Below are 13,803 nucleotides of genomic sequence, written 5' to 3'. Positions count from 1 at the left end.
GCAGCTAGAAAAGAAAGAAGAAACAATCTATTGGATACTTTAAAACAGTTTCACAGCCTTGCAATAGGATGTACTGTATTTTTCGCCCCCATAAGACACATTTTTTCCTCCTGAAAGTGGGGGGAAAATGTCCCTGAGTCTTAAAGGGCTTCTGTCACCCCCCAACCCCCAATTTTCAGTTTTTGACTTATTATATTTGTTAATGTAAGCAGATTCCATATATGCCCCTCTTACCTCGGGCTGTGCAGTAATTACAGTAAAAAACGTACTTTTATTATATGTAAATTTCTTTACTACCAGCATCAGCGCAGGCGCACTGAGGAAGGAGCGGCCGTCCTTCTCTCAGAGCACCTGAGCCGAATGACGACTGGTACGGCGCAGGCGTGGGATTTGAGGCTGCAGGCAGGGCCAGCGAGAGGAGGAGAGCGCTCGTTGGCCCTGTCTACCGCGCAACTTGCTGGTAGTGAAGAAATTTACATATAATAAAAGTACGTTTTTTACTGTAATTACTGCACAGCCCAAGATAAGAGGGGCATAAATGGAATCTACTTACATTAACAAATATAATAAGTCAAAAACTGAAAATTGGGGGTTGGGGGGGTGACAGAAGCCCTTTAAATTAAGGGCTGTGCAGTGGTTGCGCACAGCGTGAGGGTGCTCTGTGACCTTACGCTGTGCGCGCCAGTTCACAGAACAGCCGTCATCAGGAGGAAGAAGAGCGCAGGCGGTGAGGAGCGGCGGTGTCCAGGAGCCGGAGAGGTAAGTGTTTTTTTTATTTTATAAAACATGAGGCTGCTTGGGGCTGATCTGAGGCAATGGGGGTGATGAGAGGCATAATAGCTCATAATGGGGGCTGATGAGAGGCATAATGGCTGATAATGGGGGCTGATGAGAGGCATGAGGGCTGATAAAGGGGGCTGATGAGAGGCATAAGAGCTGATAATGGGGGCTGATGAGAGGCATAAGGGCTGATAATGGGGGCTGATAGGCATAAGGGCTGATAATGGGGGCTGATGAGAGGCATAAGGTCTGATAATGGGGGCCGATGAGAGGCATAAGGGCTGATAATGGGGGCCGATGAGAGGCATAAGGGCTGATAATGGGGGCCGATGAGAGGCATAAGGGCTGATAATGGGGGCCGATGAGAGGCATAAGGGCTGATAAAGGGGGGCTGATAATGGGGGCTGATGGGCATAATGGCTGATAATGGGGGCTGATGAGAGGCATAATGGCTGATAATGGGGGCTAATGAGAGGCATAATGGCTGAAAATGGGGCTGATGAGAGGCATAAGGGCTGATATGGGGGCTGATGAGAGGCATAAGGGCTGATATGGGGGCTGATAAGAGGCATAATAGATGATAATGGGGGCTGATGAGAGGCATAAGGGATGATAATGGGGGCTGATGAGACATAAGGCTGATAAGAGGCATAAGGACTGATATGGGGGCTCATGAGAGGCATAAGGGCTGATATAGGGTTGATGAGAGGCATAGGGGCTGATATGGGGGCTGATGAGAAGCATGGGGCTCTTATCTGAGGTCTGATTGGGGGTAATTTGCATTGGGGTCTGAGCTGACGTCTGATGGGGGTCTGATCTGAGGTCTTATTGGGGTCTTATTAACATTGTGGGTCTGATTGGGGCTGTCAGCTGAGGTCTGATTAACATTGGGGGTCTGATTTGTGGTCTGACCTGAGGTGTAATGACAATTATTTTTTTTTCTAATTGTCCTCCTCTAAAACCTAGGTGCGTCTTATGGGCCAGTGTGTCTTATAGGGCGAAAAATACGGTAATATCTTAAAGTAAGAAGTAAATATAATAAGTAAAATGTTAGGGGGGTCATTTATCAAACTGGTGTAAAGTAGAAGTGGCTTAGTTGCCCATAGCAACCAATCAGATTCCACCTTTTCATTTTTGACAGCTCCTTTGGACAATGAAAGGTTGAATCTGAAGCTGCTATGGGCAACTAAGCCAGTTCTACTTTATACCAGCTTGATAAATCTCCCCCTTATTGTCCTACTTGTAGAATTCCAAACTATCGCAGTGTTTCAATAGGGAGTAATATCATAAGTAAAATAATAACGTCTTCTCCATATCTATCCTGCCACTGATGCTGCTCAGATGAAAAAGCTGACAATTTATGTTTTGTCACAGTGTAATGTCCATGTCGCTGATGAGGCATAGAATAGTCTGCACTATGTATACATATCAGACATAATAAAACTTATTCTCACTGCCATTATATGGAGACCTCCAATTGCTTAACTATTTAACCCTGCCCTGGGCCCATTTTTGGTTTTCCATTCTCATTTTTGCATACCAGTGCTCCAATAGCTGTTGTTTATGTATTTTTATATGTAAAATTGGGAAAGAGAATGATTAAAACTTTGAATATTTTCATGTTTCATGTATAGTAATAACTTTAAACCCCCTTAGGGGCTAGAACCTGGGATCTTTTGATCCATTGTCCTATTCACCCTAATAGAGATCTATTAGGGTGAATAGGATTTTGACATGTTCCCTCTAGAGCTGTGCTTTGTGCACAGTTCAGCAGGGAGCTTACCATGACAGGCCTGGGAAGCTTCAGAAGCGTCCAGGCTTCCATGGTAACCAATTGGAGCCCTGCGATTTCACTGCGTGGGCTCTGATCGGAAGGCAGAGGAAGTCACATTCTTTACAGTTGCCGCAATCACTGTTGATCATGGTATCTGAGGGGTTAAATGACAGGGTTCGGCGCGATCACCATCCCTCGTAATTGCGGCCGGATGTCTGCTGTATTATACAGCCTGCACCCACTGCGTATTGATCGGGCTAAATTTTGAGTTTTATTTTGCTGTTAACCCTTGATGTGTTAAAGGAAAAAATGAATTAAAATGGAGAATCTGCCAAAAAAGTAAAATTTTAAAATGTCATCTCCTTTTCTTTTAATTCTTGTGGAACACTTAAAGGATTAAAAAAGTTAGTAAAATCAGTTTTGAATAACTTGACGGGTGTAGTTTCAACAATGGGGTCAATGGGGTACAATGTGTCGCAAGAAAACAATCTCAGAATGGTTTGGATAAGTAAAAGTATTCCGAAGTTATCACCACATAAAGTGACATATGTCAAGTTTCCAAAAAACGGCCTGGTCCTTAAGGTGAAAGATGGCAGGGTCTTTAAGGTGTTAAAATAAATCTATGGGGAGATCTCTGGATCCATGTGAGGTACAGGGCTGGGTCTAGCTTTGTTAGAAAGAGATTGTTGTGTACTATATCATGTCTGATCTTCATTTTTGCATTCATCTTGGGATAACCTATTTTAGTTGTCCAGAAAAGTGAAGATTTTTGTAAAGACCCAAATGATTTTACATTTTTTTTTTTAAATTCTGGTATGGATTTCTAAGAAACATCATTGAATTTATAACTTGTTTAACAAAACATTGGAGCTTTGTTAAAACCAGGGTGGATTTGATTTAAATTAAACTGATTTAAATCGCGATTTAAATCACAATTTAAATCACTAGTCAGGCTTGATTTAAATCATAGTAGATGAAGATTTTTAGAATAGCAACTTTTCATATTAGTTTTTTTATCCCTAGTTTAATAGGTTAATCATTCATATTTGGACAATTTTTCTGTTGTAGGAAGGAGAAAATAATAATTACCTTAATAATAACAATTTAAATAGATTTATTCAACTGAAACAAGAACATTACAGCATATGTTATTTGCTTAAACGTCTTCTTGTGCAGATCTATTCCACTCCAAACAATCAGAAAAATATTGTTTCTATTCTATTCACTGAACTTCTTTAAACTTAGCACTGAAGGAGTTGATTCTGCATTCATAGGTTTGTAGAAGTTAGGATTAAAGGGTTTCTGTCACCCCACAAAACTCTTTTTTTTTTTTTTTGGATAGTTAGATTCCTTATAGGGCGATATAGGAGAATATAATAAAAACACAAACTTTATATACCACACAAATGGGTAACTCCTCCTTCTTAGTTAATTGGAGACTGTGTCCCAGACCCAGGTGCTCCTGGATTAGTGGATCCTCCCTGGAGCATGTGGGTGGGGACGCAGTGCTTCACAGTATTAACCGCTCAGAGACCACATATAAACATATAAACATATTGATGCACTACATATATTGCAGAGTTAAATCATGTTTCTTGTTCAGACCTTTTGGTATGCAAGTATCTAGAATGAACATCCAATATGTTTCCCTACTTAGAAGCTTCTGTTTGCGATCGCCCCCCCTGATAGGTGTGGAAACCACTTCCACTCCCTGTACAGAAAACGCAGAAACATCACCTTTGTGAACAGTGGCAAAATGTCTGGTAGCCGCTGAAACATTACGGGACATAAAATGGGGGACATCACTCAGGTGTTTTCTTATACGCACCTTAAGTTCATTAGTGGTGCAGCCCACGTATTGAAGGTTACATATTTTGCATGTTATAACATAAACTACATGATCTGTTTTACAATTTATATATTGCTTAAGCACGTGTTGTTTATTATTGGCCACAGATGTGACCTCTTTTGAAATAAGCATATGTCGACAGCATATACATTTATTGCTGCCGCATTTGTAATTACCGTTTGTTTTGGGCCAGCTAGTCGTTTTGGGGAAATTTTCCCTATATAGACTGGGGCTGATTTTTTGCCCTACTGTGGGGGCTTTTTTTGCTACACATCTAATCCCTGTTGAAACTACATTTTTCCATTCTTCATTATAGTTCAAAATATGGAGATGTTTACGTATAATTTTGCAAACCTTAAAATAGTCTCTACTATAGTTAGTGATAAAGGTGATGGGTTCTTCTTTTTTAATAGTGGTGTCCTTAGTCATGATATTTTTATTACTATTCTTGTTTTTATTTTTATTTTTATTTTCATGTCCCTTATCATTAATGTCCCGCTCAGAATTTTTATTTTCATTATCTATGTTCTTATTTTTATGATTTTTTGGAAAAATAAGGGTTTCTCTATCTTTAGATCTGGCAAAATTAATTCCTCTCTCAATATTAGTTTGGGTGTAGCCCCTCACTTTAAGTCTGGCTGCAATGTTTTTTGCTTCTTTTTCAAAGAGCTCTGGGGTGGAGCAATTTCTCTTTGCCCTAATCATTTCTCCCTTAGGGATGTTTTTTATGACGTGTGGTGGATGGCAGGAGGAGGCAGAGAGAATGGTATTACCAGCTGTAGATTTTCTATGGGTGTATGTGACCACCCTGCTGGTATCTTTGACACCTTCCAGGCATAAATCCAGAAAAACAATTCTCTCTGGATCGCTGGAAAAAGTGAATTTTATTGATGTAGTGCAATTGTTGAGATATTCTATACAGTCAGCTATCCTCTCTGCGTCCCCCTGCCACACCCACAGCATATCGTCGATATAACGACCAAACCATTTGAAATCTTCTCTATAGGGATTGTTGTCAGAAAAGAGGAAGTTATTTTCCCACCACGCCATATATATATTTGCTATTGACGGTGAGTATTTAGCTCCCATAGGGATTCCTGATTGCTGTAGATAGTATTTTCTGTTGAACATAAAATAATTATGTCTCATCAAAAAATCCAGAACCAAACATAAAAATTCCTGCAGTTCTAAAGTATAATTGCTATAACATTCCAGAAACCATTTCAGAGCAACAATAGCGGATTCGTGGGGGATGTTAGTATATAATGAGGAGATGTCTGCTGTCACCCATGTATAGTTTTCATGCCATTCAAAAGAGAGAAAATTAACCAAAACAGTGCTGGTATCTCTCAAATATCCTGGTATTAATGGCACAAGAGATTGTAGCAGGGAGTCGGCCCACTCCGATAAATTTTCGGAGTATGAGCCTATGCCTGCCACAATTGGACGTAGTGGGGGAGGAAAACCTGGTTTATGGATTTTGGGGAGCGCATGAAATATAGGTGTAATAGCATGTTCTACATACATAAACTCAACTTCTCTCTTGGACAGAATGCCCAAGGAATGACCCTTATCCAAATTTTTTGATGAGACATAATTATTTTATGTTCAACAGAAAATACTATCTACAGCAATCAGGAATCCCTATGGGAGCTAAATACTCACCGTCAATAGCAAATATATATATGGCGTGGTGGGAAAATAACTTCCTCTTTTCTGACAACAATCCCTATAGAGAAGATTTCAAATGGTTTGGTCGTTATATCGACGATATGCTGTGGGTGTGGCAGGGGGACGCAGAGAGGATAGCTGACTGTATAGAATATCTCAACAATTGCACTACATCAATAAAATTCACTTTTTCCAGCGATCCAGAGAGAATTGTTTTTCTGGATTTATGCCTGGAAGGTGTCAAAGATACCAGCAGGGTGGTCACATACACCCATAGAAAATCTACAGCTGGTAATACCATTCTCTCTGCCTCCTCCTGCCATCCACCACACGTCATAAAAAACATCCCTAAGGGAGAAATGATTAGGGCAAAGAGAAATTGCTCCACCCCAGAGCTCTTTGAAAAAGAAGCAAAAAACATTGCAGCCAGACTTAAAGTGAGGGGCTACACCCAAACTAATATTGAGAGAGGAATTAATTTTGCCAGATCTAAAGATAGAGAAACCCTTATTTTTCCAAAAAATCATAAAAATAAGAACATAGATAATGAAAATAAAAATTCTGAGCGGGACATTAATGATAAGGGACATGAAAATAAAAATAAAAATAAAAACAAGAATAGTAATAAAAATATCATGACTAAGGACACCACTATTAAAAAAGAAGAACCCATCACCTTTATCACTAACTATAGTAGAGACTATTTTAAGGTTTGCAAAATTATACGTAAACATCTCCATATTTTGAACTATAATGAAGAATGGAAAAATGTAGTTTCAACAGGGATTAGATGTGTAGCAAAAAAAGCCCCCACAGTAGGGCAAAAAATCAGCCCCAGTCTATATAGGGAAAATTTCCCCAAAACGACTAGCTGGCCCAAAACAAACGGTAATTACAAATGCGGCAGCAATAAATGTATATGCTGTCGACATATGCTTATTTCAAAAGAGGTCACATCTGTGGCCAATAATAAACAACACGTGCTTAAGCAATATATAAATTGTAAAACAGATCATGTAGTTTATGTTATAACATGCAAAATATGTAACCTTCAATACGTGGGCTGCACCACTAATGAACTTAAGGTGCGTATAAGAAAACACCTGAGTGATGTCCCCCATTTTATGTCCCGTAATGTTTCAGCGGCTACCAGACATTTTGCCACTGTTCACAAAGGTGATGTTTCTGCGTTTTCTGTACAGGGAGTGGAAGTGGTTTCCACACCTATCAGGGGGGGCGATCGCAAACAGAAGCTTCTAAGTAGGGAAACATATTGGATGTTCATTCTAGATACTTGCATACCAAAAGGTCTGAACAAGAAACATGATTTAACTCTGCAATATATGTAGTGCATCAATATGTTTATATGTTTATATGTGGTCTCTGAGCGGTTAATACTGTGAAGCACTGCGTCCCCACCCACATGCTCCAGGGAGGATCCACTAATCCAGGAGCACCTGGGTCTGGGACACAGTCTCCAATTAACTAAGAAGGAGGAGTTACCCATTTGTGTGGTATATAAAGTTTGTGTTTTTAGTACACCTTTGTATTGTCTTGAAGAAGGGCTCAATACCACAGCCCGAAACGCGTCACAATCTTGTGTCTCTCCATGTGACATCTTTGTTGGATTTTATTACAAGCCGAATAAAGAAAACTTTTTATATGCTGAAGCTGGAATCAACCTTTCTCTTTGTTCTTGGACTTATCAAGTGTGGCTAGGTTCAAGCCACTTTCCTTTTCCGTGCTTCAGGCAGGTGACCAGAGGTGAGAGCTGCTAAAATCCTTTCCTTTATCAGGAGAATATAATAGTCTTACTTACTTTCATGCGGCCGATTCTTTATAAAACTAAGTTTTATAATATGTAAATGAGGGCTCTACCAGCAAGTAGGGCATCTACTTGCTGGTAGCCGCAGCAGCAATCCGCCCCCTCGCCATGTTGATTGACAGGGCCAGCCGGGATCTCCTCCTCCGGCCGGCCCTGTCAGTAATTCAAAAATCGCGCGCCTCTGGTCATTCGGCGCAGGCGCTCTGAGATGAGGAGGCTCGTCTCCTCAGTGCGCCTGCGCCGATGACATCACCGAAAGAGAAGACGTCATCGGCGCAGGCGCACTGAGGGAGTGCTGAGGAGACGAGCCTCCTCATCTCAGAGCGCCTGCGCCGAATGACGCGAGGCGCGCGATTTTTGAAATACTGACAGGGCCGGCCGGAGGAGGAGATCCCGGCTGGCCCTGTCAATCAACACGGCGAGGGGGCGGATTGCTGCTGCGGCTACCAGCAAGTAGACTTCCTACTTGCTGGTAGAGCCCTCATTTACATATTATAAAACTTCGTTTTATAAAGAATCGGCCGCATGAAAGTAAGTAAGACTATTATATTCTCCTATATCGCCCTATAAAGAATCTAATTATCCAAAAAAAAAGAGTTTTGTGGGGTGACAGAAACCCTTTAAGGTCTTTTTCTCAACTCTGTTCACGTTATAACATTTTTGCTGTGAAGAGGCGGCATGTGATCTCTGCTGAGTCAAATTCAGTTTTGAGAACTGCAAAAGTAAACCAAGCATCTGTGATAATATCTTGTAGGCAGAGAAACTGCCCAATAATCTTACAAAAACCTCTGGAAGAGCATGACATTGTGAATGGATTAATGGAATTTATTTACCCAAAAAATTAAACATATATACAGCCTTATTCTACATAATTTAAAAAACGAATCTTCATTTCATGATGGAATAACCTTTGGATGGTAATATATTTTCCTCCAAAAAGCATTTTATATAAAAAAATCTGATTTAAATAAAAAAAAATCTGATTTTTGGGATTTTTAAAAAAAAAATCATAGATTTTTATCCACCCTGGTTAAAACTAGGGATGTCCCGATACCGGGCATTTGCACGAGTACATGTACTCGTGCAAATGTCCCCGATACCACTGCCGATACCTGTGCACCGCTTTTATGTGTCCGTCCGCGGCCCCTGCATCTCCCACAGCTAACAGCTTCACAGGCAGCAGCAGGCAGTGTAATTGGAGCCTAGAGTGGAAGCTAGGCCCGCCCCTCCCCGCCCTCCAACCAATCAGAGGCAACCAGCACTGACTCACAGCACAGGGAGCGTAGTGCAGAGACTCAGAGAATCGTCTGACAGTTTATTAGTTAAAAGAATCCAATGAGTCACAGACCGTGTCACCGAGTCCCTGCCAGGCTTCCTGCTCTGCGGCTCCCTGTAAGTCCGTCCGGGGGGAAGGGGGGGCATTATTAGCATAGCATGTAGTGGAGCTGTGTGTGTACAGGGTGCATGTAGCAGAGCAGGAAGTCTGGGGTGACACAGTCTCTGACTCATTCGATTCGTTTTAACTAATAAACTCTCAGACGATTCTCTGAGTCCCTGCAATAACTATAATTACATCACAGTCTGCTCCACTGCATTCACTGCAGCAGAGCTGTGTTTGCCAGGAGCGAGTCCCTCTAAAAGTGATAGTGTCTGTCTTCTATGGCCCTGGTCATTCCCTTCCTGCCTGCAAGCTGCACATTGATCTCTAAAAGCAGGCATTAGGGCAAGAAGAAATATACATTACTGTATGATGGCCACAAGACTATTATACTGAGGAGGGGGGGCTTCAAAAATTGTTGTCCTGACTCCTTACAGTAACGTCTCCTTGTGGCTGCCCCCCATACAGTATAACGTCTCCTTGTGGCTGCCCCCATACAGTATAACGTCTCCTTGTGGCTGCCCCCATACAGTATAACGTCTCCTTGTGGCCCCCCCATACAGTATAACGTCTCCTTGTGGCCCCCCCATACAGTATAACGTCTCCTTGTGGCTGCCCCCATACAGTGTAACGTCTCCTTGTGGCTGCCCCCATACAGTGTAACGTCTCCTTGTGGCTGCCCCCATACAGTGTAACGTCTCCTTGTGGCCGCCCCCATACAGTGTAACGTCTCCTTGTGGCCGCCCCCATACAGTGTAACGTCTCCTTGTGGCCGCCCCCATACAGTGTAACGTCTCCTTGTGGCTGCCCCCATACAGTGTAACGTCTCCTTGTGGCTGCCCCCATACAGTGTAACGTCTCCTTGTGGCTGCCCCCATACAGTGTAACGTCTCCTTGTGGCTGCCCCCATACAGTGTAACGTCTCCTTGTGGCTGCCCCATACAGTATAACGTCTCCTTGTGGCTGCCCCATACAGTGTAACGTCTCCTTGTGGCTGCCCTATACAGTGTAACGTCTCCTTGTGGCTGCCCCATACAGTATAACGTCTCCTTGTGGCTGCCCTATACAGTGTAACGTCTCCTTGTGGCTGCCCTATACAGTGTAACGTCTCCTTGTGGCTGCCCCATACAGTATAATGTCTCCTTGTGGCTGCCCCCATACAGTATAACGTCTCCTTGTGGCCCCCATACAGTATAACGTCTCCTTGTGGCCGCCCCATACAGTAACGTCTCCTTGTGGCTGCCCCCCATACAGTATAACGTCTCCTTGTGGCTGCCCCCCATACAGTATAACGTCTCCTTGTGGCTGCCCCCATACAGTATAACGTCTCCTTGTGGCCCCCCCATACAGTATAACGTCTCCTTGTGGCCCCCCCATACAGTATAACGTCTCCTTGTGGCCCCCCCATACAGTATAACGTCTCCTTGTGGCTGACCCCAATACAGTATAGTGTCTCCTTGTGGCTGCCCCCATACAGTGTAACGTCTCCTTGTGGCCGCCCCCATACAGTGTAACGTCTCCTTGTGGCCGCCCCCATACAGTGTAACGTCTCCTTGTGGCTGCCCCCATACAGTGTAACGTCTCCTTGTGGCTGCCCCATACAGTATAACGTCTCCTTGTGGCTGCCCCCATACAGTGTAACGTCTCCTTGTGGCTGCCCCCATACAGTGTAACGTCTCCTTGTGGCTGCCCCCATACAGTGTAACGTCTCCTTGTGGCTGCCCCATACAGTATAACGTCTCCTTGTGGCTGCCCCATACAGTGTAACGTCTCCTTGTGGCTGCCCTATACAGTGTAACGTCTCCTTGTGGCTGCCCCATACAGTATAACGTCTCCTTGTGGCTGCCCTATACAGTGTAACGTCTCCTTGTGGCTGCCCTATACAGTGTAACGTCTCCTTGTGGCTGCCCCATACAGTATAACGTCTCCTTGTGGCTGCCCCCATACAGTATAACGTCTCCTTGTGGCCCCCATACAGTATAATGTCTCCTTGGAATGTTATAGTTCTGTTTTTGGGCCTTTTGGTTGGTCAGTGGTCAGAAAATACATGTGTGTGTATTTTATTGTTAAAATTAGTATCGGTAATTGGTATCGGTGAGTACCTAAATAAAAGTATCGGTACTCGTACTCTGTCTTAAAAAAATGGTATCGGGACATCCCTAGTTAAAACCCTATTGTTCACCATCATAGTCAAAACTCTTGAATGGGACTAGTCGGCACTATTTTAAACCCAACATAAAATTCACAATTTTACATTTTAGGTGGTCAATTATTGAGAATCATGAAGACCTGGCACTTCAGTATGCTGATGGCTCTGGATTTTATATCACCGAAAAAGTAAGTGACTTTTTGACTATCTACAAGCAGTTTGATAGTTGGAATGATCTTTTCAGAATAGCTTCATACTCATAAAGTGATAAAGTTTGTACCATTTTGTATTATCCTGTATGTATATACTTGCTTTGGACATTGATGAATAGGTAGAAATAAGTGACTCTACATTTGTGTCTTATACTTTTCAATGTATCCATCCATCTATCATTATGCATTTCATCCAGCCATCTATCTATATGTCCATTTATCTGTTTATTGATAATGATTCTAGGTGGGTTGACCTTTTATTTCATATATATTATTTTTTTTTAAACACTCTGAGATTCTACCAGAAAACATGAGTTCTAATATGCATATAATCGTTTTATATTGAAAAGCAGTGCCTCATGAGTATCATTGTATCAGTGTAATAAACATTGCTGCCCTGCAGGTCCCTGGTCTCCCTGCATCAACATTCTGCTTGGCAAGGGTCACGTGACCACTGTAGCAGCAATGTGTCACTCATGTGTCACGTGAACCAGTAACATAATGCATAAGTGACACGTCACCGCCACGGACAGTCATTAGCTGCAGCGGTCACATGATTCTTGTCAAACAGAATGTCTAAGCCTGCATACATGGGACCTGCAGAGCCGGCTCGGCAGCAATAGATCCAGAACCCTGTGTCAGTGTAAGTATGATTACCACCTTGGGTCTGGCCATACTGGGAGGTCTGTATAAAAGGTCCTGAGGGGTGAACAACCCATCACTGACATCCGTCGTAAATGTGCGGCAGATGTTTGTTCTTTAAAGACGCTGGGTTTCTACTGTTTTACTCAGTAGACACCCAGAGGCATAGTCCATGATTGATGACAATGCCAGTGAAGGACTTTTAACACCTCAGATGCCATGGCTGACTGCAACCACAGCATCTGAGGTCTTTTTCCTGGGAGCAGCGTGCTTCCAGGGCTTGAACGGCTCACCCTCGCTGAGATTGAAGGAGTCATTCAGTTGCTTTGGCAACCTCAGGCCCTCTGAAGGAGCCCTTTGTTCCTATGAAGCCCTGCCACCTTTGGAACAGAGCAATTCTTTCATACACTTTTGTGATTCATTGAATATGGGAAAGGTGATCAGATGATCACATTAGGTCCTAAGGGGATTCAAAAGTTAAGAAAAAAGTTTGTAAAAATGTAAAAAAAATTCAAAAATATAAACATTTAAATCACCCCCTTTTCTTATATAAAAAAAATAAACTGTGAAAAATGATAATCGTAGGCATCACTGCATCCCAGAATGCCCAAAGTATTCAAATATAGTATATAGTATTTCTCCTGTATGATGAATGCTGTAATGGAAAAAAAAAATTTCTAAATGACTGATCTGCCATTTTTTCATTGCTTCACCTTCCAAAGAATTGAATAAAAAGTGATCAAAATATCATACATAGCCCAAATAAAATCACAATAAAAACAGTTTTACTCACGAGGAACCACAATAAAAATGAAATCCATAAAAACTGTGGCAGAATTAAGTTTTTTCCCCAATTCCCCCCTATTTGGAATTCATTACCAGCAATATTAGATGGTACAATTAGAAAATACAACCATCAAAAAACGAAATGAAAAAGTTATGGCCCTGGGAAGGCAGGGAGTGAAAAATTAAAATGAAAAATCGCTCTGTCTGGAAGGGGTTAAGGTACAGGAACTGAACAACTGTGTTCATCATGTATAGGAATTGATTCTCAGAGAAAAGAGTGATCCAGTTTTTTATTTCTTAAGAATCAAACCATAGCAATATGTTTTGCATAAATAATGTATCATTATCGATTAGTTATTCTGTAGTAGGAAAAATCTTTGCAATGTCTAGAGTAAAATGCATTTAGGAAAAAATGTGTTAAACTTTGTGACTAGAGATGAGCGAAGCGAGCTTCGGATGTTACATCCGAAGTCACTTTGTTTAAAACTTCGGAATAATACTGTATGGAGATCCGTTTCCGTACAGTATTAGAATGTATGGGCTCCGATGAGCCAAAGTTAGTTATTCGCGAATTCATGCGTGACTTCATTAAAGGGTTTCTGTCACCCCGCAAAACTCATTATTTTTTTTTTTTGGATAGTTACATTCCTCATAGTGCGATATAGTAGAATATAATGCTCTTACTTACTTTCATGCGGCCGATTCTTTATAAAACAAACTTTTATAATATGTAAATG

The 13,803-nt window shown here is 41.9% G+C and overlaps 1 protein-coding gene across 2 annotated transcripts in view; it reads left to right on the top strand.

The window, feature by feature from the left end:
* ELMO1 (engulfment and cell motility 1) overlaps window positions 1–13,803 on the top strand; it is a 548,072-nt gene that overhangs the window by 79,134 nt on the left and 455,135 nt on the right. Inside the window, exon 4 of one of the 2 annotated variants that reach the window (XM_040433269.1) lies at window positions 11,539–11,614. In XM_040433269.1, coding sequence (XP_040289203.1) covers window positions 11,539–11,614 — 76 coding nt within the window. Of the gene's footprint in view, window positions 1–11,538; window positions 11,619–13,803 lie in introns of both variants that reach the window. The other variant, XM_040433270.1, reaches the window with a different exon arrangement.

The sequence above is a fragment of the Bufo bufo genome, chromosome 5, assembly GCF_905171765.1.
Source record: "Bufo bufo chromosome 5, aBufBuf1.1, whole genome shotgun sequence".
NCBI classification, from domain to species: Eukaryota; Metazoa; Chordata; class Amphibia; order Anura; family Bufonidae; genus Bufo; species Bufo bufo.
Note: the sequence above shows the minus strand (reverse complement) of the source record. Positions and strands in the feature narration are given on the sequence as shown.